This window comes from Mustela lutreola, chromosome 15 (assembly GCF_030435805.1).
Source record: "Mustela lutreola isolate mMusLut2 chromosome 15, mMusLut2.pri, whole genome shotgun sequence".
Classification (NCBI taxonomy): Eukaryota; Metazoa; Chordata; class Mammalia; order Carnivora; family Mustelidae; genus Mustela; species Mustela lutreola.
Genome location: NC_081304.1, coordinates 5425414 through 5450130, shown reverse-complemented (window position 1 = coordinate 5450130; position 24717 = coordinate 5425414). Strand labels below are relative to the sequence as shown.

At 58.8% G+C, this 24717-nt stretch overlaps 1 protein-coding gene and 1 non-coding gene across 10 annotated transcripts in view; both read left to right on the top strand.

The window, feature by feature from the left end:
* The first annotated feature begins 1090 nt into the window (after positions 1–1090).
* Positions 1091–24717, top strand: part of ITGB4 (integrin subunit beta 4) — a 29938-nt gene continuing 6311 nt past the window's right edge. For 4 of the 9 annotated variants that reach the window (XM_059150245.1, XM_059150243.1, XM_059150242.1 and 1 more), the window contains exons 1-30: positions 1091–1207; positions 4242–4329; positions 5437–5519; positions 5761–5862; positions 6018–6222; positions 6771–6867; positions 7593–7764; positions 9449–9712; positions 10031–10120; positions 10434–10556; positions 10944–11108; positions 11283–11359; positions 12145–12347; positions 14150–14253; positions 14373–14471; positions 14625–14754; positions 15355–15477; positions 15572–15678; positions 16666–16699; positions 16879–17070; positions 17350–17453; positions 17743–17801; positions 17932–17955; positions 18388–18536; positions 18634–18813; positions 19632–19780; positions 22156–22360; positions 22599–22753; positions 23139–23319; positions 23462–23599. In XM_059150245.1, coding sequence (XP_059006228.1) covers positions 4248–4329; positions 5437–5519; positions 5761–5862; positions 6018–6222; positions 6771–6867; positions 7593–7764; positions 9449–9712; positions 10031–10120; positions 10434–10556; positions 10944–11108; positions 11283–11359; positions 12145–12347; positions 14150–14253; positions 14373–14471; positions 14625–14754; positions 15355–15477; positions 15572–15678; positions 16666–16699; positions 16879–17070; positions 17350–17453; positions 17743–17801; positions 17932–17955; positions 18388–18536; positions 18634–18813; positions 19632–19780; positions 22156–22360; positions 22599–22753; positions 23139–23319; positions 23462–23599 — 3796 coding nt within the window. In that variant the 5' untranslated portion in view covers positions 1091–1207; positions 4242–4247. Of the gene's footprint in view, positions 1208–4220; positions 4330–5436; positions 5520–5760; positions 5863–6017; positions 6223–6770; positions 6868–7592; positions 7765–9448; positions 9713–10030; positions 10121–10433; positions 10557–10943; positions 11109–11282; positions 11360–12144; positions 12348–14149; positions 14254–14372; positions 14472–14624; positions 14755–15354; positions 15478–15571; positions 15679–16665; positions 16700–16878; positions 17071–17349; positions 17454–17742; positions 17802–17931; positions 17956–18387; positions 18537–18633; positions 18814–19631; positions 19781–22155; positions 22361–22598; positions 22754–23138; positions 23320–23461; positions 23600–24717 lie in introns of those variants that run through there. The other 5 variants (XM_059150246.1, XM_059150244.1, XM_059150241.1 and 2 more) reach the window with 2 other exon arrangements.
* LOC131817138 (U6 spliceosomal RNA) lies at positions 7081–7188 on the top strand. The gene has a single exon (XR_009348347.1). It is a non-coding gene; the product is annotated as a U6 spliceosomal RNA (small nuclear RNA).

Sequence of the window (24717 nt, the reverse complement as noted above, 5' to 3'; positions counted from 1 at the left end):
ACATCATTTCAAACCAGTGTGGCAAATGAGTAGAAAAAGCCATGTCCTGGAGGCGGGGGCTGGCTACAGGGGCACATAATCCCACCAAGGGTGCAGGGAGGTCAAGGAGGCTCTCTGGAGCACGTGACATCAGCACCAGGCACGTGACATCAGCACCAGGCCTTCCAGTTAAAGAAGGATAAACCAGGTGGGTTGGGGGCAGGGGAGGGAGAATGGAGACATCCTGAGCAGAGGACCTGGCCTCCAGCAAAAGCACGGTGGCTCCAAGCTGCACGGCCTGGGCACTGGGGCTGCTAGCCATGGGGCATTGTGTGGCACCTGTTGGGAGGTGGGGCTAGAGAGGTAGACCAAGTTGGGGTCCTGAAGCAACTACAGAGGCTCCAGCTTGAACACGTGCAGCACTTGAAAGATCGCAGGCAGAGGACCTCGGGGGGGCCAGGTCTGTGAACCGCATTGTCCAGAACAACTGTAACAATTTGAGTGCCTACTCCATGTCAGGTCAGTGCTGGCCACTTCACGGGCATTACTCAAACGTCAAGGAGGTTTAAGTGCCTTGCCTGAGGACACTCGGGGAAGCAGTCCTTACTGGGATCTCCCTCTAGACACACGTGGAGGCGGGTGAGGCCGAACGGACCCAGGGAATGACAGATGGGGCTCAGGCATCCTTGGGCCCGCGCGGGCACCGGCACCGGACGAAAGCCACGCGCACACGGTCGATGGCCGTCGGGGCAGCGGGGCTGCTCACCGCCTTGAGTCCGGAGGTGGGTGGGCAGCCAAGAGGCCACCCCCCGGCCGGAGGTACCGGGCACCCGACTCCGCAGCCTGGAGGGGTGGGGAGGCGCGGCGCCCGGGGCCGGCCCGGAGAGATGGGGGAGGCTCCTCCTCCGCCCCCGCCGCCGTCGGTCGGGGCGCAGGGGCTGGGCGCCGAGGGAGCCGCAGCCTTTTCCGGGGGGCGGGCCCGCGGCGGCGGCGGCGCCCCGGCTCCTGCCCCGACAGGTGCGCGCCGCGCGCAGGAATGCGGCGGGCCTGACTCACCAGCGCCTCCTTCCCACCTGCCGCCCGCCCCATAAAGCGGTCCCCTCCCCGCGGCCGCCGCCCGCCCTCCCCGCCACCCGCCCTCCGGACAGTCCCGGCTCGCCCGCGCGCTGCAGCCGGAGCGGCCGAGCGGAGCCCAGCGCGGGGAGGGCGCCAGTCCGCGCCGAGGTAGGTCGGGCCTCCGACCGCGGCAGGCGCGGGGGGCTTGGGCGCGGGGCAGGGGGGCGGGACGGCGGGACAGTCGGGGGTCGCCGGGCTGCACCCCGCCCGCCCCTCGAGTGCCCCGGGCCGCCTGTGCTGGGCGTCCGTTCTGGGAGCCTGGAGGCGAGGAGGGGAAAGTGAGTGCCCACCGCAGCCCGGCCAGCACATCCAGGGGCCCTTTTGGGAGGGCCGGGTGCCTTTTGTTTCCTCAGCTCTTCCCTTCCTAAAGGCTGCCAGGCCTTGGCCCCATCCTGCCCGGGGCAGCTGCCTGGGCTGCCAAGGTGTGCCCTGGGGGCAGCTGGGCACAGAGGGGCCTGGGGCCGGCTAAGGCTCTTGGCCCTGAGACCTCGGGGCTAGGGAGAGAGGCCTGAGGGTTGGGTGGGTATGCGGGAGAAGTGGGCAGAGGCTAGGCAGTGGCTGGCAGGCCTACTGGGCTGGGCCCACTGGGGTTTGCAAAGAAGGTGGGGGAGCAGCCACCTATGGGCAAAGGCTCTCCATGTTTGGCGAGGCCTTGCCTGCTGTGTACAGTGCCGCGGTCCCTCTGTCTGTGGCCTGGGGAGTCCCTGACTCCCCTCTTGACCAAGCACAGCAGAGGCTGAGGTCTGGGGAGTCCCTGACTCTCCTTTTGGCCAAGTATACGCCTGCCCTCCTCCTAAAGTCGGTTCAGGACACGCTTCCTCCAGGAAGCTCTCCTGACCTCATTCAGCAGCCATGGGGGCTATGCCCACCACTGATCCTCCTCAAGGGCTTGCCCCTTTCCCACTCAGCCCCTGGTGGCCCTCTGGCTGTGGTGCAGGGACTTCCGATTCCGATGGCTTCTGACAGCAGGGCTGGGCTCCTTCCCACCCCAGCACGGCCTTGCCACACCCTGAGCCCAAGGATCTGACAGAGCTGGAAGTGAAGGCTGAGGGTCTCTCTCCATCTTTGAGGGCTGAGAGGAGAGAGACAGCTGGGGGACAGCGGAGGACAGAAGAGAGACAGCTGGGGGACAGTGGGGAAAGCGTGCCTGTCTCCTGGGCCCCGATTTCCTTGTGTGACAGAGCTGCCGAGGGGCCCAGGAGTTGGGAAAGCGGGGGTCCTGTGGGATGGGAGAAAGCCTGGTTCCGGGAGAGCCCCCAGGGTGGCCGGGACTGTTCATGTCCTGAGCACCTGGCCCAGCCTGTGGCCACAACCTCCAGGAAACGCCTCAGCCTAACTTTTCTGTGAAATCTCCTTGTTTTTAAACTTTTTAAACCCAAGTTGGAGTCAAACAAAAACACTCTTGAGTGCATAGCTCGCCCCCTAACTGCCATCTTAGGGTTCCTGAGGATGACAAAGAGGTTAAATGGGGCAGGTCTGGACTGCCCTGGTCCCGTCCGGGCTCCCCCACTGCTGGCCGGAGGATGAGGTGCCCCGGCAGCTTTGTGCCCCATCTCTATCTCGTCTTCTGGGAAATAGGGGTATCATGGTCATCTCCCACCCGGTTCCTGCGTAGATGACACGGCCATCACGTGGGTGAAGTGCTGGGCACGAGCCTGCTCTGTGCCCAGCCCGGGAGGGTGAGTAAGAGCCGGGCTTGGCCCTCCAGTGCCGGTACCTGCATGCATAATGGTGCCCCGGGGAGGTCCCAGTCTGTGGCCCGTATTGTGCAGCCTGTGGGTGTGGTGCCTACACCCCAAGGCTGCGGGAAAGTCATTTCCCCCAGAAAGCCGCCCCCCCCCCTTGGCTGGCTCAGGGCTTCCTTACCCTAGGCCCCTCTGAGATGGCAGTTCCTCCCCAGCCTCTGGATGTTTGGGGGCTGCTGGTGGCCTCCTCGGAGGGACATGCCTCAGAGGGAGGGAGGAAGTACCTCCCTGCCCCCTTCCACAGGCTTCCCCAACCCTTAGAGGGAAGTTTAATGGGGGGGCCTTAGCTGCTGCTGCCCACAGGCCAGGGACTGAGGAGTGGTACCAGGAGAAGGAACCCGTGAACATGCCGGGGGACTGGTCCTGGACAAAGAAGCCGGGGCTTTGACATCTGTCCTCCGCTCTCCCGGCCTGGTGGCTCTGCCCAGTTCCTTCTCTTCCCAAGGCAGCAGGCCACCCGTCTTTTAAAAGGCCTCAGGGTTGTCAGTGCCTGCCCCGAAGGTCACTGAGGAGCTGACACAGGGTAGTAGTGAGCCAGAGGCAGGCGCCTTCCTGGGGAGACTGGCACAGTGAGAGTGTGTTTGTGTGTGTGTGTATATGTGAGAGAGAGTGTGTGTGAGAGAGTGTGTGTGTGAGTGAGTGAGTGTGTGTGTGAGAGAGAGTGAGAGTGTGTGTGTGTGTGTGTGTGAGAGAGAGAGAGAGAGAGGGCAGGAGGGCATGTAATGTAGCTCCAGGCCGACTTCTGAAAGGATGATCTGCTCAGGAATCCAGAAAACTCAACTCTGGAGCAGGCAGGGTAGGGGGTTGGGCAGGGGACCCCACCAGTGAGGGGCCAGGGTGTCATTGCAGAGCCAAGCTGGGCACAGCCAGCTCCCACCTCCCCTCTGCAGGCTCCAGATCCTGGGAGGGCCCCCCACCCCCCTGGCCACAGCACCTTCATCCAAAGGCAGTGAGGCCACAACAAGCAGGGGATGGAAGGGTAAAGCCAGGCCCTCAAGGGGTGGCCTCCTGTTGGGTGAGACCTGACCCAGGCCCACTGGGATCTGAAAGGCAAAGGGAGAATAAGCCTTGCCCTGCTCTCCACGAGATCAGCATAGAAGCCCTGGCATGGGGACACGCTCAGAGCCCCCAGTCCTCAATGGTGCCAGGGTGGGGCGTCCCAGGGCAGGATGCGGGCCCGCAGCGCATCTTAGCCACTCCAGAGACGGCAAGAGGAGCTGCGGCGGGGGTGGGGGGTGGATACCTGGACCCCACCGCTTGCAGGCTGGGTAGCCTTGGAACATCACTGACACTGTCTGAGCCTCAGTTTCCAGCCCTGTGTGGTGGGAGCGCTAGAGCTGTGACCGGCAGGGCTGCGGGCAATGGAACATCTTCCGTCAGCTCTGGCTGTTACACAGGCAGAAGAGGATGGCAGGACCCCGTCCCAGCCGCTGGAGCCGGCTGCTTCTGCTGGCCGTCGTGCTGGGCGCCAGCTTCCCAGGGGAAATGGGTGAGTGGGTCTGGCACACGTCTGCAGCACCCTTCTGGGCGGGGGCTCCCCTTTCGAGGTAGTGCCCTTCCACGGAGGCCAGCCACAGGGTGTCTTTCCCCTGACGCTCACTTGGCCACTCAACAGACAGCCAGGGCCCGCTGCGAGGGCTGGGGAGCACGAAGCCCAGAGCCCCGGGGAAACCGCCCACTCGGCGATCTGAGGCACTCGCAGGTGTTTCTCGTGGGAACTTGGAGGAGAGACCCATGACTCTCTTCCGGTCGGCTCCTACCATGGAAATTTGGCCTTCAGAACAAGCTGTGTTGGGGCGCCTGGGATAGGCCACGACGGGAACATGGGTGATGCCACAAGGCAGGGCTTCCCTGCCCCCACCAGAACCAGTGTTGAACACTGACCACCCACCATCGTCTGGAGCCCAGGAGGCCCCCCACCGTGTATACTGAGTGTACACCGTAGGTCCTCACTGTGATTTTTTTAATTACAAATTTTCTTTTTGTTAAGATTTTATTTATTTATTTGAGAGAGACAGAGCACCTGTGAGCATGAATGGGGGGGCAAGGGGCAGAGGGAGAAGCAGACTCCCCACTGAGCAGGGAGCCCGATGCGGGGCTCGATCCCAGGACTCCAGGGTGATGACCTGAGCCCAAGGCAGACGCTTCACCAACTGAGCCACCCAGGCATCCCCCTCGCTGTGATTTTAACTGAGCAGAACCAAAGAGAATCCTTGTAACCCTTGGGGAAACTCCGTAGTTTTCTTTCATTCATTTACTAACAATTTTTTGTGTGCGGGGCTTGGGCTGGGGACTGGAAACAGCAATAAGCAAGACAGACACGGTCCCCTGTGCCCTGGAGGAGCAGGGGAGGGATGGCCAGGGTGTCCCCACCAGCAAATGGGCCAGCCCTGCACCATCCGGGCTTGAGTGGAAAGCTCAGGTGTGAGACCCGGCTCTGCCCTGGCCACGCTGGGCGGACAGACCACCTACACCGGCCTCCGCTTCCTCCTCCGTAAAGCGGGAGAGAACCCCTGCCTCTCTCCAGTGCTCACGGGAAACGTCTTGGCCCCTGGTGAGGTTCATCTCACTGGGTCTGCTCGTCTCTGCCTTCCAGCGAACCGCTGCAAGAGGGCCCAGGTGAAGAGCTGCACCGAGTGCATCCGTGTGGACAGGGAATGCGCCTACTGCACAGACGAGGTGAGCTTCTGTCGCCTGCCTACCTTCCTGAGCCCAGTCCCAACGCGGCTGCCCCACCCCACCCCACCGTGCCCCACCCCGCCATGCCCCACCCTGCGCTCTGGCCCAGTCCACACCTGCCGCACCCTAAGCCCAGCCTCAGGCCAGGCGGGTGTGGAACAGGCAAGGGTCAGGAGAGATCCAGGGCTGGGACAGCCGGGGGATGGGCACAGGCCCCCCTGACCCCATCTCCTCTGGCCAGATGTTCAAGGAGCGGCGCTGCAACACCCAGGCAGAGCTGCTGGCTGCGGGCTGCCGGTGGGAGAGCCTGGTGGTCATGGAGAGCAGCTTCGAGATCACAGAGGTGCCCGGAGTGGGGGTCAAGGGAAGCGGGCTGGCCCATGCTCGAGTCCAGCTGTCTACAGGGGTCCGCCATGTCCGCTGGCTGGGCTGAGAGGCTCCCTATCAGATCTCTGGAGTGACCCTCCAGCCTCCCCTGTCCCCCTCCCCTGGACACAGGACACCCAGATCAACATGAACCTGCAGCGCAGCCAGGTATCGCCCCAGGGGCTACGGGTCCGGCTGCGGCCTGGCGAGGAGCAGCACTTTGAGATGAAGGTGTTCGAGCCCGAGAAGAGCCCGATGGACCTGTACATCCTCATGGACTTCTCCAACTCCATGTCCGACGATCTGGACAACCTCAAGCAGATGGGGGAGAGACTGGGTATGGCTGGGCCAGCACAGAGGACGGTGGGGTGGGGAGCGGAGAGGGTGGCCTCATCTTGTTGGCTGGGCCCCCGCTCGGAGGACCTGGGCTCAGGATGGCTACAGCCATGCCACGAGGAAGGATAGGATATCTGAGCCCCCCAAGAATTCCCTCCCCTCCCATTCTGAGGCAGGGGTCCCAGCCAGACCCCACTAACCACTCAGGACTTCGGAAAAGGCCCAGCTGGGTGGGCAACAGAACCATCTGGCCCCTACAGGGAGCATACCCGGGGCTGTGGGCCAAGACTCTGCCCCAGCTCTTCTCCAGTCCCCTGGCTGCCCCCTCCCTTGCTCCATGCGTGACTCTGCCCCCCACCCCGAGTGCCATTTCCCTCAATCTGTGGACAGGGAGAAGGGCTACTGTGAGCCTGAACTGATGTTCACACGCGAGGTATCGGCAGGAGGTTATTTTCCGTCTTCCTCCTTCCCGAGCCAGCCCCTGGCCCCCTCTGCTGATTGGGAGGTGTTGGGGCTCAGTTATCCCCTCTTTTTCCTGTTGAAATCCAGCCCAGGTCCTGAAGACGCTCACTGATGACTACACTATCGGATTTGGCAAGTTTGTGGACAAAGTCAGTGTCCCTCAGACAGACATGAGGCCTGAGAAGTGAGTGGCAGAGGGGCACATGGGGGGCTCCATTGGTGAAGCGTCTACCTTCGGTTCAGGTCATGATCCCGGGGTCCTGGGATGGAGCCCTGCGTCAGGGTCCCTGCTCAGTGGGGAGTCTGGGAGTCTGTTCCTCCCTCTCCCTATGACCCCACCTCTCGCTTGCTTGCTCTCCAATGAATAAAAATCTTTCTAAAAAGTAAAATAAATAAAGTGCTCGCTTCGGCAGCACATACACTAAAATGGGAACGATACAGTGAAGATTAGCATAGCCCCTGCGCAAGGATGACAACGCATATTCGTGAAGCGTTCCGTATTTTTCATTTGCTTCCAGACTGTGGTAGACCATGGGTGTCTGAAAGCACAGATAAGGGGGCGACTTCTGTATATTAAATCATCACATTGTGCATTTTAAACATGTTACAGCTTTGTCAGTTCTACCTCAGTAAAGCTGAGAAGAAAGCCAAGTTGAATAAATAAAATGAAATGAAATAAAATAAAGTAAAATAAAATAAAATAAAATAATAAAATAGTCTAAAAAAAAAGGACTGAGTGACTGAGTGATCAGGTGTCCCAGCCACAGGGCTCACCTCCTCTCAACCAGGGCACTTACAAGTGTTCTGGTCGAAGCAGGCCAGTGGGACACTTTTAGAGAGGGTGGACACAGGATGGGCACAGGGTCTTCTCCCCTGACTCTGTCCCCCTCTCCCTCCGCCTCTGCCCAGGCTGAAGGAGCCCTGGCCCAACAGCGACCCCCCCTTCTCCTTCAAGAACGTCATCAGCCTGACAAACAACTTGGACGAGTTTCGGAATAAACTGCTAGGGGAGCGGATCTCAGGCAACCTGGATGCTCCTGAAGGAGGTTTTGATGCCATCCTGCAGGTGGCCGTGTGCACGGTGAGTGTCAGGGACAGCCCTGCCCACCCACATCAGGGCTGTGCTTCTCTGCAAGGGCATGAGCTGCCCACTGGCCGGCTCTGTTGCCAGGCAATGACCCCCAGGCCCAAAGACAAGTTCAGACCCTCCAGGGAGCCCTCAGTTACAAGCCAGGCTGAGATGTGCTGGGATCCAAGGCCCCCCAGCCTGAGCAGTCAGTCTGCTTTTGTACCAACCAGCAAAGCAGATGTGAATTCTGGGGTTCTGGAATCTTCCATGCCCTGAAGCCAACCTACCCCCAATCTCCTTGCTAATGCCAGTCTTCGAGGACCCACAGTCTCCAACTGCACTGGGCAGCTGAAGAGGGTGGTTTTTACGTGCATGGTGATTTTTTTCATTTTTGAAAATAATATACCTATCAAATAAACAATTTGGAAAACAGAGAGCAGAAATTGCCCATAATTTCATCACAACCAGCCAGCCAATCATTTGGTACCCCACCAGCATATTTTGCACACTTTTCCTTACTTTATATAGCTGAAATCAGTATACTTATAATTCTGAAACTTACTTTTTCTTTAATTAACACTATCACAAGCATTTTCACTTGTAATACATAGTTTTCCAAATTATCCGTATATTTTTCTAACTGCCATGCACAGCTGTATCTATTTTAACTGGTCTTTTCTTTCTTTCTTTTTATTTATTTATTTATTTGTTCATTTGGGAGAAAGAGAGAGAGCACAATCAGGGAGAGCTGCAGAGGGAGAAGTAGAAGCAGGCTCCCCGCTGAGCAGGGAGCTTGACGTGGGGCTCCATCCCAGGACCCTGGGACCATGACCTGAGCCAAAGACAGACACTCAAAAGACTAAGCCACCCAGGTGCCCCTAACCAGACTTTTCGTTCACCAGTTGCATGTATGCATTTTCCCATGCAGTTGAAATATTCCCACCAGGGCGCCTGGGGGGCTCAGTCGTTAAGCAGCTACCTTTGGCTCAGGTCATGGTCTCAGGGTCCTGGGATCAAGTCCCGCATGGGGCTCCTTGCTCGGCGGGAAGCCTGCTTCTCCCTCTCCCACTTCCCCTGCTTGTGTTCCCTCTCACTGTTTCTTTCTCTCTGCCAAATATATAAATTTTAAAAATCTTTAAAAAAAAATCGATGAAACAAGATGGGATCGGGAGGGAGACAAACCATAAGAGACTCTTAATCTCACGAAACAAACTGAGGATTGCTGGGGGGAGGTGAGGGAGGGTTAAGGTGGTTGGGTTATGGACGTTGGGGAGGGTATGTGCTATGGTCAGTGCTGTGAAATGTGTAAGCCTGATGATTCACAGACCTGTACCCCGGGGGCAAATAATACATTATATGTTTAAAAAAATGTTTTTTTTTTAAATCAAATTTAAAAAAAGAAAGAAAGAAATATTCCCACAGAGTAACTATGAAGCCTTGGGAGGCCAGTCAGATGACACTGGCTCGGGTCTCGCGTGGTGACCATGTGTGCACAGAGCCCGTCCGCATCCATCCTGATCCTGGTCGCGGCTTTCTGCCACCCACGGGCTGTTGGTCACATGGTCCCTGATGGGAGCACCTGCGGCTCAGCTGAGCTCGTGCTGGGTCCTGTTCTCTCTATCACACTCTGCACTGAGACCTAGGTCCTCAGCAGGCGGCCTGCTCAATGGGCCTCCCCACTCCTTGTCGTTCCCAGAGGGACATTGGCTGGCGCCCCGACAGCACGCACGTGCTGGTGTTCTCCACCGAGTCCGCTTTCCACTACGAGGCAGACGGCGCCAACGTGCTGGCGGGCATCCTAAGCCGCAACGACGAGGCGTGCCACCTGGACTCCTCGGGCACCTACACGCAGTACAAGATGCAGGACTACCCGTCCGTGCCCACCCTGGTGCGCCTGCTGGGCAAGCACAACATCATCCCCATCTTCGCCGTCACCAACTACTCCTACAGCTATTATGAGGTGCGGGGCTGAGGCCGCCCCGGGCCGGAGGGGGCAGGAGGGGGCTGCGCGGGACTTCTCAGACGTCCTCCCCCCCGCTCCTTCCAGCTCCTCCTTCTTTCCTTCCCAAAGCCTTTGGCTGCCCCAAGGGTGGACCCCGATGGGAAGGGGAGTTCAGGTGCCCATCCCCCTACCCCACTCCCAAGCGAGGAGGGGTGAGGAGGGCAGGTTCCAGAGCACACCAGGCCTTCAGGGAAGATAACGGCAAAGCTCCTGGCCGCATTCAGTGAGGTGAGACTTGTGGAGGGCTTAGCCCCGGGCTGGCACTCTCCCCCGCAGAAGCTGCACACGTACTTCCCCGTCTCCTCGCTGGGAGTGCTCCAGGAGGACTCCTCCAACATCGTGGACTTGCTGCAGGAAGCCTTCCAGGTGAGGCCCGAGCGTGGCCCCGGTCGGAGACCTTCAGGGGCAGGGCTGGAGGAGGCAAAGTAGGCAAAGGATGGCTCAGGCGGAGGTTGAGAAGTAGGCCAGGCATGTGAGGAAGGGCTCTGCTGTTCCCTGGGGACCCTGAGATGCCCCCCTCTTAGCCTGGCCCCAAGTTCCTGCGGGCTCTGCCACCCTGACCCCCCACCCAGTCCACCTCAGTCCTCCATGCGGAGTGGGGGCAGCCCAGCCAGACCGGGCCAGAGTGGGTGAGCCCAGGCTCCCCCTCCCAGACCGCTCATTGCTTGTCCTCCTCCAGCTCATTCGTTCCAACCTGGACATCCGGGCCCTGGAAAGCCCCCGAGGCCTGCGGACAGAGGTCACCTCTGCTATGTTTCACAAGACGGACACTGGGTCCTTTCACATCACGCGGGGGATACCGGTAGGCCTCTGTGGGGTTTTGGGTAGGGGAGGATGGGCACAAGGCCCTGCAAAGGGGGTGGGGGTGTCTGCCCGAGCAGGGGTCAAGAGCATCGCCTTTATAGGCTCCTGGCTGACCCTCGATCTCGGGGTCATGGGCATAGAGATTACTTAATAAAAAAAAAAAGATTGGTTTAAATAATAATAATAAAAAAGAGCGGTGCCTTCCGAGTCAGACAGGCCTGGGTTCGAAGCCCCCTGGGTTAACCACTTGGATGACCTGGGCGCCTTTCTAGCTTGTCCTCGTCTGCGGAATGAGGATTAATCACAGAGCTCGGAGGGCTGCCTGGAGGAGGGAGTGGGCCACAGGTGCCTCTCATCAACGTCCATGTGGCTGGGGTCTTTGCAGGGCACTTACCAGGTGCAGCTGCGGGCTATGGAGGTGGTGGACGGGACCCACGTGTGCCAGCTGGGAGAGGAGGACCGGAAGGGCACCATTCACCTGAAGCCCTCCTTCTCCGACGGCCTCTGGATGGATGCCGGCATCATCTGCGACGTGTGCCCGTGTGAGCTGGTGCGATGCGGCCCCGCCAGGCGGGAGGGAAGGGCTGGCCCCCTGCCCAGGGAGGGCCCCGGGGGGTGAAGCAGAGCCTCTGGGGGGCCGCGTCTGCCTTGCGGGGTGCCCTGAGGGGCAGAGGCAGCGGAAGGGTCCAGGGGCCCTGTGACACCCGCCATGATCTCCTTCCAGCAAAAAGAGGAGCTTTCAGCTCGCTGCAACTACCACGGAGACTTCATGTGCGGGCACTGTGTGTGCAGCGAGGGCTGGTGAGTGCGCGGGAGGCCCCGGCCGCTGCAAGGCTCTGACGTCGGCCGCACGGTGGACGCCCGGCTGAGGGCGGGATGGCGGGTCACAGAAAGGCTTGGAAAGGGTCTGGCCCCATAGCGAGGTGACTCCAGCTCAAAGTGCTTCGAAACGTGTAGACATAAAGGATGTTTCCGGGAAGAGGTGCAAGTATCAGGACAGTGGTGGACAGCAGAGTGTGGGACTGGCTGATGGGGACAGACACGAGAGGGACCCTTGCTTTTCACTCCATCCCGCTGTGGTAGCCTTCTGAACCATGCGTACATGGGATCTGATCAGAAACAAGCTCATCGGGGCGCCTGGGGGGCTCAGTGGGTTAAAGCCTCTGCCTTTGGCTCGGGTCAGGATCTCAGGGTCCTGGGATCGAGCCCCGGTATCAGGCTTTCTGCTCAGCAGGGTGCCTCTTCCCCCTCTCTCTCTGCCTGCTTGTGATCTCTGTCTGTCAAATAAACAAATAAAATATTTAAAAAAAAGAAAAGAAAGAAAGAAACAAGCTCACCGTAAGGGTAGTGAGGGCTTTTAAAGCTACAAGACACTGAACAAGCCCATGGTGACTTGAGGAAGGGACACTGGGAGGGTTTTGGGAGGGACCGGCATTTGGGTCTCAGCTCAGGCAGGCACTGCTGTCTGTGTGACGTGGACCCTCGGAGGCCCTCTCAAAGCCTCAGCTTCCTCATCTGTATAATGGGTCGGCAAAAGCCCCAGCCTTCCTCTGAGGCTGTGGGGAAGTAACTGGCTCCTTCCGCAGGAGCGGCAAGACCTGCAGCTGCTCCACGGGCTCGCTGAGCGACATAAAGCCGTGCCTGCGGGAGGGCGAGGACAAGCCGTGCTCCGGCCGCGGCGAATGCCAGTGCGGCCACTGCATCTGCTACGGAGAAGGCCGCTACGAGGGTCCATTCTGCGAGTATGACAACTTCCAGTGTCCCCGTGCCTCCGGGGTCCTGTGTAATGGTGAGCTCAGTGGCCCCTGTGGCCAGTGTTGGGGGGGCTCGGGACACCAAGGGCCACCTGGGTATCCTGACCCGGGGGGAGGGCCAGGCCAGGAGTCAGAATCCCCAAGTTTGGACCTAGCCCCTCTCGTGGCTCCCCAGGTGCCTCCCCTAAGTCCCTCCCAGGCAGGACCTCCCTCCCCTCTACAAACTTGATGTCCAAGGCCCCTGTTTATGCTTGAGACTCTCCCCCTGAGGTCCTGCCTTCTCTGCCCACCCTCACTGTCCAATGAGGGGGGGGTCCCAGTGCCGCGATGGTCCTCCCTCTCCCAGGAGATGGCACGTTTGCAGCAGGCAGACCTGGGGTCCTGCGCCCACCATAGTCCCACGGGCTTTGTGCCTTGAAACCAGGGCTTCCGAGCAGGGCACGGAAGTCATACAGAGGCCCCAAGAAGGATTGGGTGGTTGAATGGGGGAGAATCAACAAAAATCCAGCCCTCACATGCTTACTTAGCCCCAGCCATCTTCTTGCCCCTGGAGGTCAAGCCCTTGCTTTCCTACCTCTCCTCCCTTCTTGCCTTTGTCTGTCATGTTTCCCCTTCAGTCCTCCACGTGGGAGTGGGTTCAAAGAAAGGAAAGGAGAACTGGCTGTATCTGGAGGAAGGCAGACATTTGGCACAGACAGAGCTGTGGGAGACGAGGGGAGGTAGAGGCTGCTGGAGAAGGAGGCAGGACCAGAATGCAGGGCTGTGGGTTCCAGTTCTAGCCGGGTCCCAACTTTTCTTAAAGGGCCAGAAAGGAAATACTTTTGGCTTTATGAGCTCTATGGTCTCCGCCACGACTACTCAGCTCTGCCACTGTAGCAGAAAGCAGCGATAGACGATATATTAACAAGTGAATGTGGCTCCATTCCAATAAAACTTCAGCAGAAGTAGGTAGTGAGTTGGATTTGGCCTGCAGGCTGTGGTTAATCAATGCTTATTCTGGTTTAAGGATAGTAGACTTCATCCTTCGGCAAAAAGGGAGTTATTGGAGGGTTTGACTTCATTTTCAAGCTATTTGTATGTTAATCTTGTATCCAGCCACTTTGGTAAAATCACTTATGAATGGGGCACCTCAGTGGCTCAGTCAGTTAAGCATCTGCCTTTGGCTCAGGTCATGATCTCGGGTCCTGGCATGGAGTCCTGTGTTGGGTTCCCTGCTCTGTCTCGCTTTCAAATGAAATCTTAAAACAAAAAAAAAGGGCATTATAACTTAGAAAAAATTTTTAAACACTTATAAAACTTAGTAACTTATCTGCAGGTTCTTTTTGCTATTTTGCAACATGTCCCTAATATATTTTAAGATTTTATTTTTAAGTAATCTCTACACCCAACGTGGGGCTTGAACTTCCAACCCTGAGATCAAGAGTCCCACACTTCACTGACTGAGCCAGCCAGGCACCCCTTGTTCCTAACATTTGAAATAATGGAAGTTTTATTTCTTCCTTTCCAATACTTCCATGTTCTATTTCTATTTTTTTTTTTTTTTAATCTTATTGCATTGGCCAGAACTCGTTAGGCGTTCTTAAACCAGAGAGGCACACAATTGGATTTGTGTTTTGGGATAATGACTCTGGCTGTAGAGCGGAAAGTAGAAGACAGAATGGAATCAGAGAGATGGCGGGAAGGAGATTCCAAGAAAGTGAGGAAGAGAGGGATCAGCCTCCGACTGGAGAAATCCCAGCTCGGGCTGAGCAGCCACAGGCCCTCCTGGGCAGAGGGGCAGCGTGGACTGCAGGAGTGAATGTGGCTCTCCTCTCCTCTCCCTCCCCACTCTCTGCAGACCGGGGACGCTGCTCCATGGGCCAGTGTGCGTGTGAGCCTGGCTGGACAGGCTTGAGCTGTGACTGCCCTCTCAGCAATGCCACCTGCATTGACAGCAGCGGGGTAGGCGGGGGCACGAGGAGGGAGGGCAGGGTGGCAGAAGGGACTGTAGCCAGAATCACCCGCCCTCTCGGGCAGGGATGGGAGCACTGGTGCCTCACCAGGGCCTCCTCTTGTTCTAGGGCATCTGTAACGGGCGTGGCTACTGCGAGTGTGGCCGCTGCCACTGCAACCAGCAGTCGCTCTACACGGACACCATCTGTGAGATCAACTACTCAGCGGTGAGGCCCAGATCACTGGGGTGTGGGCATGGGAAACTGAGGCACCGGGCAGGGCCAACAGGAGGCGCCGAGCCTGATGACAGAGGAGCTGGCCAGGGGTGTGAGTTAGGCTAAGGGAGCCACAGTCCCCATCTCCCCTCCTCTCCCACCCAGATACGCCTGGGCCTCTGCGAGGACCTGCGCTCCTGTGTGCAGTGCCAAGCCTGGGGCACTGGTGAGAAGAAGGGCCGTATGTGCGAGGAGTGCAGCTTCAAGGTCAAGATGGTGGATGAGCTCAAGACAGGTGTGAGGCAGAGTTGAGGACGGGGCTGCTAATAACCTAGGCAGAGGGCGTCCGATGGGTAGGGGGTGTCACTCAGCTGGGCAGGGCGGTGGCGCTGGGCAGAGGGCTCACAATCCAGGTTGAAGTCATGCAGACCAGAGCGAGGGAAGCAATTGAAGACTGGGGTGAGGTCACAGAACGCAGACAGGACCCACAGACCCTGGCAGGAAGCCCAGCTGAGTGGGGACCGAAGAGTCCAGGGAGGGGGAACCTGGCTTAGGCGGAAGGCAGATAGCCAGGCTGGGATCTGAACACAGTAGAGGCACATAACTGGCCCAGGGGGGCGTACAGTCTCTTCTCCTCTGGGTCAGATAAACATTCTAGAAGCCAGGTTCCTCCTGAGTGACGCCCAGGATGGGGAGGAGGGGGCACAGACTGGCAGCCTTTAGATGCTCCTGGGCAAGGACAGGGCAGCGCCCCAGCTCGGCCTGGCTCTGTGCTCCGGACCTTGCGTTCTCCTCCCCGGGAAGGGGCCTCCCCCCCACAGTGGGCACGGTGGGCCCCAGGGTGGAGAACGCCTCCCCATGCCTGGGGTGCCCTGCTCACTGTCCACGGGCACAGCAGAGGAGGTGGTGGAGCACTGCTCCTTCCGGGACGAAGAGGACGACTGCACGTACAGCTACACGGTGGAGGGCGACGGCGCCCCCGGGCCCAACAGCACCGTCCTGGTGCACAAGAAGAAGGGTGAGCTGGGAGCCGGGGCCGGCGGGTGGCCTGGCAGGCTCCAGAGGGGAGTGGGCAGTGCCCCCCTCCTTCTCTTCCTCCCCTGCCTCCACAGACTGCCCACCCAGGTCCTTCTGGTGGCTCATCCCTCTGCTCCTCTTCCTCCTGCCGCTCCTGGCGCTGCTGCTGCTGCTGTGCTGGAAGTACTGCGCCTGCTGCAAGGTGGGGGCTCCTCGGGCCCGCCCCCCACAGGGGGCCCTGCTCAGCTTAGGGGCCCCACCCCCTACCGGGTCCCCACTAACCCAGGGGTTCCCATCCCCCATGAGGGGCCCCATCCCCTGCCAGAGTCCCCACTTACCCCAGTCAGGGTCCCCACCCCCGCCAGAGTTCCCATCCCCCACCAGGTTCCCACCTCCCACCAGGGTCCCCCCTTACCCCAGGGGCACCACTCACCTGAGAGCCCCACCCCACCAAGGTCCTCATAGGTGACAGAGGCCAGGTGAGCTCACGTCTTCTGCCTAGCTCTAGTGGCCTCCCCACCCCAGCCCTTTGCCTCTGCCAACCATCAGTGGCCGGGACCTGAGACGACTTGCTCTCAGGTCAGGCACATGTGAAGGGCCATGGGAGCCGACAGGGAAGAGAGGGCCTTGCCCGCCAGGAGCTGATAGTCTCACTGGTCAGAAGAGCTAAAAAGGCAGGAAAGCATGGAGCAGGGCCCAGCACAGAATACTGAGTTGTAGGAACAGAGAAGACACCGTGTAGTAGCCCCAGGATTGTGGGATATTAATGTATATTACAGAGAAAAAGACATCTACGATCAAGTACATTTGAGAAAGAGGCTTCTTCTCTGCAGGACATCTCAGAGCCTTTGATCTAGCTATATGCATAGCGAAACACTAAGAGTGGCATGGGGAATGACATCAGTGCTTCTCCAATGGATTTGATCATAGATCCTTTACTTAAGAGACATTCTGGCAGGACCAGGGTCCCGTGGCACAAACTTTGAGAATCCTCTGCCCCCATCACCCTCTGTACTCACTCAGTATGCTCCACACCTAGACCCCTTCAACTTCTGTGATATCCTGGTGTCTGGGGAAGGCACTGTTGCCCCACTGGACCATTGGCATGGAGAGGGGGGTACCTGGAGGGGCTTCCGTGGGCTGAGGCAGCTGTCCCAGCCCTTATCCACCCCCCCACCCTGTCTTCTAGGCTTGCCTGGCACTTCTCCCTTGCTGCAACCGAGGTAATGGCCCAGCACCTGCGGTGGTGGCAAGGGCTCTGACCACTCCTTCTCCTGGATAGGGTCGAAGGGAAGTAGGGGCTGAGTCTGGAACAGAGGCAGGTGGTCTGGGGTCCCACCCAGAGTGGGTGTGGTGGGGAGGGTCTAGGGAGAGGCCCCATGTGGAGGACCCCGTCCCGCAGGTCACATGGTAGGCTTCAAGGAGGACCACTACATGCTGCGGGAGAACCTGATGGCCTCGGACCACCTGGACACGCCCATGCTTCGCAGTGGGAACCTCAAGGGACGGGACATGGTCCGATGGAAAATCACCAACAATGTGCAGCGGCCTGGCTTTGCCAGCCACACCTCCAGCACCAACCCCACAGAGCTGGGTGAGGATGGGAGCTTGGCACCATGGCTCCCGGCAGTGTCCCTGGGGCTTGGGGCCTGGGGCCCATTCCCCACCGTCCCAGGGTTCCAGTCACAGCATTCCTGTTCTCTCTGGGTGTTGGGTGCACACAGGGGCTTGGCTTCGACCCTTCCTGATGGGGCTCTGGACCTCAGGATCTCGGCCTGCCGGCCCCCCCGCCCCCCACCATCTTAGCATGGAGGGTCTCCCAGGGTGCCTGCCACGCGGGGGGCTGATGACCCCCATCCCTGCCTGTCCCTAGTGCCCTATGGGCTGTCCCTGCGCCTCGCCCGCCTTTGCACTGAGAACCTGCTGAAGCCTGACACGCGAGAGTGTAACCAGCTGCGCCAGGAGGTGGAGGAGAATGTAAGGGCCAGAAAAGCTGATCTCTGGGCACGGGTGTGATCCCGGGAGAGGGAGAGCAGAGGCAAAGCTGCTGTGGAACCTGGATTTTTCCAAGTAGGAAAGAGGAAAGAGGGGCTTCCTTGAATATGTGCCCGGCCTGGGGTCATCCTATGAATGTTTCCAGAAGGGGACAAGGCAATGTGCAGGCCCCTGTGCATGTCCCTGGCCAACCATGCCCATTAGGCCTGGATGGCTCTAAGTAGGGAGGCTTATCCAGGGCCCCAGCCTCATGCCTTTCCTTGCCCGGCAGCTGAATGAGGTGTACCGACAGATCACAGACTCACACAAGCTCCAGCAGACCAAGTTCCGGTGGGTCCTGGGGGCCCAGGGAGAGTGGGGGGAGCTGCCCAAGCCTCCCACTCTAGGGGACACCCCCCAAGCAGGGCATGGATGCACCCCCACACTGTGCGGCTCACAGCCCCCTCTTGGTCCCCTACAGGCAGCAGCCCAACGCCGGGAAAAAGTGAGTTGAAGGCACACAGGTGGGGCAACCCCAGTTCAAGTGTCCTGCCCCCAGTTACCTGGTTAGTGAGAACTAGAGCCCGGATTTGAGCCCAGCCTGTCTGACTCCAGCGCCCATACCCATAGCATCTTTTCTGTCCTGCATCTGCTCCTGAGAGCCTGCCTAAAGGGGGGTGGCTGGGAGGGTCTAGGGAGAGGCCCCACTTTGTAGATGAGGACCCTGAGGCTCCAGGGGGCAGAGTGGCTCGACTGAGGCTCAGGGTGAGGTGGCGGACCAGCCTGGGCCACCAGGACGGCCGGGTTCCAAAGACCCCGCACCTTTTGCTGCCAGGCTTCTTGTCCCACGCTGGGGAGAGGACAGGCAGGGGCAAGTGCCAGCATCGTGGCTGGCCTGACATCCCCACCTAACTGCCTGTCCCCGCCCCCGCCCCAGGCAGGACCACACCATCGTGGACACGGTGCTGATGGCGCCCCGCTCCGCCAAGCAGGCCCTGCTGAAGCTGACAGAGAAGCACGTGGAACAGGGGTCCTTCCATGAGCTCAAGGTGGCCCCAGGATACTATACCATCACGGCAGACCAGGGTAGGTGGGCAGGCTCCCCGCACCGCTCCCTTGGGCCTCCTACCCCGCTGGGGCCCCCCGGCTGCTATCTGACTGCCCCCCGCCAACACCCACCCAGATGCCCGGGGCATGGTGGAGTTCCAGGAGGGCGTGGAGCTCGTAGACGTGCGGGTACCCCTCTTCATCCGGCCCGAGGACGACGACGAGAAGCAGCTGCTGGTGGAGGCCATCGACGTCCCCATGGGCACCGCCACCCTCGGCCGCCGCCTGGTGAACATCACCATCATCAAGGAGCAAGGTAGGTCAGGGCAGAGGGAGCAGGGGGCTTAGAAAGGGGGCTCTGGGAACCCCTGTTCCTCCTGGTGTCTGAGCAGAAATGGGGCCATGTCGCCTAGGCAAGTCACTTAACCTCTGTGAGCCTTGGTTTCTCCATCTGTAAAATGGGCATCAGGCTCCTGAGAGGCGTATGTGTCTGTTCATCGCTGCACAGTGTCTGGTCGTGACGCTCATAAGGGAGCTTCTGTTCTAACCGTCGTAGGGTGCTGGGTCCTCCTGAAGCTGCCACGTCCATCCTCCTGTTCTCCCGTCCCTTCTGGCCTCCGAACTTCGGAGGTTGAATGAATGTCCCTAGGATGCCAGGACAGCAGACAGGAAGGGCTGTGGGAGTTGGTTTACCCACGCCGGTCCAGAGGGGACACACGGCACCGCACAGGCGATGCTCTCGTTGTCTTCCCTACCTGCTCCTCGGGGAAGCCCGGGGTGTTGATGACCATCCCCCTGCATCCGGAGGGCCTGCTGGGCCCCTGAGCCCTCCTGCCCATCTGCTCCAGCAAACACAGGACTCCGTCCTGCTCTGCCCCAGCCCTCGGTCTCGGGGCCTCCTCTCTGGCTGTGCCCCTGCCTGGCCTCCTTTCTCTGCCCTGAAACATCCAGGATGCCAGTGCGACTCTGTTCCAGCCCCCTTGCTCTTCTCCGGAAGAATTTTCCACTCCCTTGCTCTGCTCTCCCCAGACGGCAGTGGGATGAGGAAGGCTGGGCAGGGCCAGAGGGCAGGTGGTTGTTGAGAAGGGGCCGCGGCCGGCCGGGTCGCCCTGACTGCCGCCTGGGTCCTTGCAGCCAGCGGGGTCGTGTCTTTTGAGAAGGCCGAGTACGCGGTCAGCGGTGGGGATCAAGTGGCCCGCATTCCTGTCATCCGGCGCATCCTGGACAATGGCAAGTCCCAGGTCTCCTACCGCACGCAGGACAACACGGCTCAGGGCAACCGGGTAAGTCCCCACTGTGGGGTCAGTAGCGTTTCCACGGTGCCCAGCGAGAGCAGGACATGGCCACTTGGCAGCAGCGGTGTCTCGCTCCCCGAAAGGGCCTGTGGTGCCTGAGGTCAGTGAGGCCCCATCACTGCCAGCGACACATCTAGATCATTCATGTCTCCTTCCAACAAACCAAGGGTCTCAGGGCTGCCAGACCCTTCAGACTGAAATGGACTTCTCTATCTGCCCCAATCCTGGGGCTTTAGGCTTCTTTTTTTTCCCCCTTAAGATTTTATTTGTTTGTTTATTTATCTATTTATTTATTTGAGAGCGAGAATGAGCAGTGAGGAGGGGCAGAGGGAGAGGGACAAGCAGACTCCGTGCCAAGGACGGAGCCCAATGCGGGGCTCGATCCCAGGACCCTGAGGTCATGACCCGAGCCGAAATCAGGAGTTTGATGCTTAACCGACTGAGCCACCACCCCCAGGGCTTTGGGCTTCTAGATGTGGGATCAGAGGCCACATGGCCCCTGGGCAGACTCCCCAAGGAACTGTCTCAGTTTGCCTGGCAGGCCCTCCCAGGGCCAGGAGCAAGAGGCAACCCTTGAAGGCAGGGAGTGCCTGGCACACGGGCCCGGTGCCCTCTGTCACGGGGCCCGAGTCTCTGGGAAGAACCAAACCCAGGTGTTGCATGTGCTGTGTTGGCTTCCAGGTTTGTGTTTCTGAATTTATTATCAACATGTACAAGCTAAAAATATTTATACCAGCAGTTGACTCAGCGAGTAATAGAATGTGGTCTCCCTGGGCCCACAGGCCTGTTAGGCAAACGCAGGGGAGCATGTGCACGAGCTCCGGCTCCGGCAGGCTGGCCGCACCCTCTTCTGCCTTTTAGTCTCGAACAGTTCCCATCATCACTCTCGTAATCCCAGTGAAAGTTCCAAAGAATTGTAGGTCCGTAAGTTTTACTGAATACACCGTATTATTTAAGAGATTCTGGCAATCCTGTGTGCTTTTATAAAGATACTTGGTATTTATGTGTTTTTAGATACATTATTATTATTCCCCAACTTTCTATTTTGAAAAACTTCAAGCCTGCAGAGAAAAGAAAAGACTAATAAAATCAGCACCCACTTACCCTTTACAGAGAGTCGCCAACTAATACTGGTTTTCTCTCTCTCCTTCCCTACAAGATGCCCGTACCTAGACACAGAATTATGCATGGATGTAGGTCTCTTATCTGTAACTGTAGAGACCCAGGGAGAGAGAGTTGTGTTCCATTTCATTTTGTTTGACGAACTATTCAAAGTAAGCATGAAGGCTCCTGCTGAGAACAAGGCTATGCTACACAACGTTGTCATTATCAACTTTAAGAAAGCTCACAGTGTTGCATTATCTAATAACCGGTCCATATTCAGATCTCCCCTTGTTCACATGTCCTCACAATGTCCTTGATACCTCTTTCCCTCACCCCACTCTTTTAATTTGGTACAATTCTCCTGCTTTGTCTTTTGTGACTTTGACTTTGGAAATGTTCTAGCAGGGAACTCCTGCTTTCCTTAAATTTCCGTGAATTTGCCCCCTGCTGGGCCTGGGCTTGAAATGTTAGTTTGCAGCGCCACCTAGTGGTCACAGCGCACCCCAGTTGCAGCTGATGGCCCCATTCTACTACACTCGCGTTCCAGAAACTCAGGAGAGTTCTGATGCTTTGAATGCAGAAAGCTGGAGGGGTGCCTGGGTGGCTCAGTCAATTAAGCATCTGCCTTTGGGTCAGGTCATGGTCTCAGGGTCTTGGGATCGAGACCCGTGGCGGGTTCCCTGCTCAACAGGGTGTCTTCTTCTTCCTCTCCCTATGACCCTACCCCTGCTCTCTCTCTCTCTCTCTCTCTCTCAAATAAATAAAAGCTTAAAAAAAAAAAAAAAGGAAAAGAAAAGAAAGAAGAAAGCTGGAGCTGATGGAGGCATCCTACCCAGAAGGCAAGGCCTGGGGCCTGGTGGGATCCCAAACTTCAGAGCTACATTTGGGGGCAGGGGTTCCTCCTCCCTGGGTGGAGCCTGCCAGTGTGGGACTCTCTGTATGTTCACATCCCCAGCTCTGGGTCTTGGTTCAAAGCTCAGCTCTACCACAATTACCTGTGCAAACTTGGGCAAGTTTCTCCACCTGTGTGTGCCTCGGTTCCCCATCTGTGAACGGGGGACAGTAGTAGCTCCAACTCACAGCTGTGGGGGTCAAATGAGCTAGTATTTGTAGAGTGCTTGATGCATGGGGCGGGTTGGAGGGAGCAGGGAGGTGCTGTAGCAACATAAGCCATTTCGTGTCCATGTGGGGTGGTCTCTGTCGGATATACAAGATCGGGATGGAGGGCCCGTCTGACCCTAACCCCACCCCACTCCCAGGACTACATCCCCGCAGAGGGTGAGCTGCTCTTCCAACCTGGGGAGACCTGGAAGGAATTACAGGTGAAGCTCCTGGAGCTACAGGAGATGGACTCCCTCCTGCGGGGCCGCCAGACCCGCCGCTTCCACATTCAGCTCACCAATCCCAAGTTTGGGGCCCGGCTGGGCCAGCCCCACTCAGCCACCGTCACCATTGGGGACCCAGGTGCGCCGAGCCAGGGATGTGGTTAAGCAGGTGCAGAGGGAGGGCTGGGGGTGGGGGGCCTCTTCACGGAGGCTGCCAGTCTTGGCAAGTAAAAATACAGGTCTGGGGGGACAGCTGTCCTCTGAGTGCTGGTGGGCAAGGGTGGGGGAGAGCCCCCTGGCGGCGAGGGTGGATTCTTGCCTCCATCAAAGAGGGGGTGGCTGAGCTGGCTGCCCCGCTCAGGCTTGGCTCCCTACAGACGAACTGGACCGGAACTTCACAAGCCAGACACTGGCATCATTCCCTCACCATGGTGACCTGGGCGCCCCACAGAACCCCAACGCCAAGGCTGCCGGGTCCCGGAAAATCCACTTCAACTGGCTACCCCCTCCTGGCAAGCCAGCAGGGTACAGGGTAAGGTGGAAGGCAGAGGGGTGTGGAGGGGGAGGCCTGGTATCCGCTGGGGACGTGAGCCACCTGCGGCCAGAGGGCCCCTGAGGTGGTGGAGAGGGCATGCTTGGCCCACCGGGGACAGGGGGAACCGCCATCTGCCCAGGGAAGAGGAAAGACCCATCCCTGACGTTTTCAGACATTTGCCCTCCTTCCCGGAATGTGGCCCCTCGACCCACCCCGGAGACACCCCAGTTCTGTCCCAGCCCTGTTGTGTGAACCTGGCAAGTCACCAACCGCTCGGTGTCTCATCTGCTCAAAGGGGACGATAAGAGCAGGAGGTCCGTGGAGGGACGAGCAGCTCTGGCCACTGCCGCTACCCACTGACCTGTTCCTCCCCCGGGGGCAGGTCAAATATTGGATCCAGGGTGACCCTGAGTCCGAAGCCCACCTGCTTGACAGCAAGGTGCCCTCGGCAGAGCTCACCAACCTGTACCCGTATTGCGACTATGAGATGAAGGTGTGCGCCTACGGGCCCCAGGGCGAGGGCCCCTACAGCTCCTTGGTGTCCTGCCGCACACACCAGGAAGGTGAGGCCACACCACCTGTGTCTGTCCCTGACTACCCTGATGCCCGGCTCTGCCCCCCTCCCCCAGCACCTCCCAGAACCCGGCCCTCCCTCTGCTGCTGCTGACAGCTTTCTACCTGTACTGCCCCCCTCCCCTGCCCCAGTACCCAGTGAGCCAGGGCGGCTGGCCTTCAACGTCGTCTCCTCCACCGTGACCCAGCTGAGCTGGGCTGAGCCCGCGGAGACCAATGGTGAAATCACGGCCTATGAGGTCTGCTATGGCTTGGTCAACGAGGACAACCGTAAGGACCTGGACCCCTCCAACCACCCCCCCACTCCCCCCACCCCCTGGGGACAGCAGGAAGGGGAGGGGACAAAGAGCAGGAGGGAAGTTATGGCATCCCTGTGGCCCGCCCCCATGGCTGCCTGAGGCATCATCAGGTTTGCGGTCAGGTTTGGGCTGGCCCCGTGCCAAGGCCAAGCGCAGAAGCACACAGGGCAGGTGGGGACAGGAGGCGTGAGACAGGTGTGCAGTGAGGTCGACCGATCAGGGGTGCCTTCCCATACAGGGAATCAGGGTGCCTCATTTTCGCATGGTTCTACTGGGGCCAAAGAAGAGTTGCCAGATTTAGCAAATAGAGGATACCCTGAGTTTCAGATAAACATTTATTTTAGCCCAGCTTATGTAACATTTTACTTGGCCGCATCGTTATTTCCTCCCAGGCCTGGAAGGGAGGAGAGGGTGGGTAACCGCACCAATTTCCAAGACGAGGCAGTGAGGGGAATCAGCTCCACGGCCACCTGGTGCAGGGACCTCCTCCTTGTGCCCTCGCTTCTCCTTGGTCCGTCCCAGGGACGGGGAGCTCACCATCGCATACGACCTCTGGGCCTTAACGCGGGTCAGGCTCAGCACTCCCGGCACAGCCCAGTAGGGTGGAGAGCCGAGAGATCATTCCAGATGTCAGATTTGTTGCTCTTTAGCAGCCAAGCAGACCACACACGGCATCACCAGCTGCGTCCCACCTTTGGTGCATCCTGGGTTTCTAACCCACCCATGACCACTATTACAGAGACACTGTTATGCCTCTAATCCCAGGACTGATATGTATCCTGTCGAAAGCTCATTTCCGATGATTTCAGCCATGGCTTCAGCCTGCTGAGGTCTCCGCTGTGTCCTGGAATGCACCAGATGGCCCACCTGGCCGAAGGCATCAGGACTTTGGCGGGTGCCCCTCTCCCTCTCTCCCTCTAGCTGACAGGGATGTGAGGGGTGGGCCAAGAAACAGTGCCCACCTTGGAAGCTAGAGACCTCCTCCGGGCTGAGAGGCCTCCACCAGCCATTTCTTTTAAAGCACAGTTGTTTGCTAGGGGCCAACACTAAGCTTATGAGGTATCATTTTCCAGAAGCCTCCTTTGGACC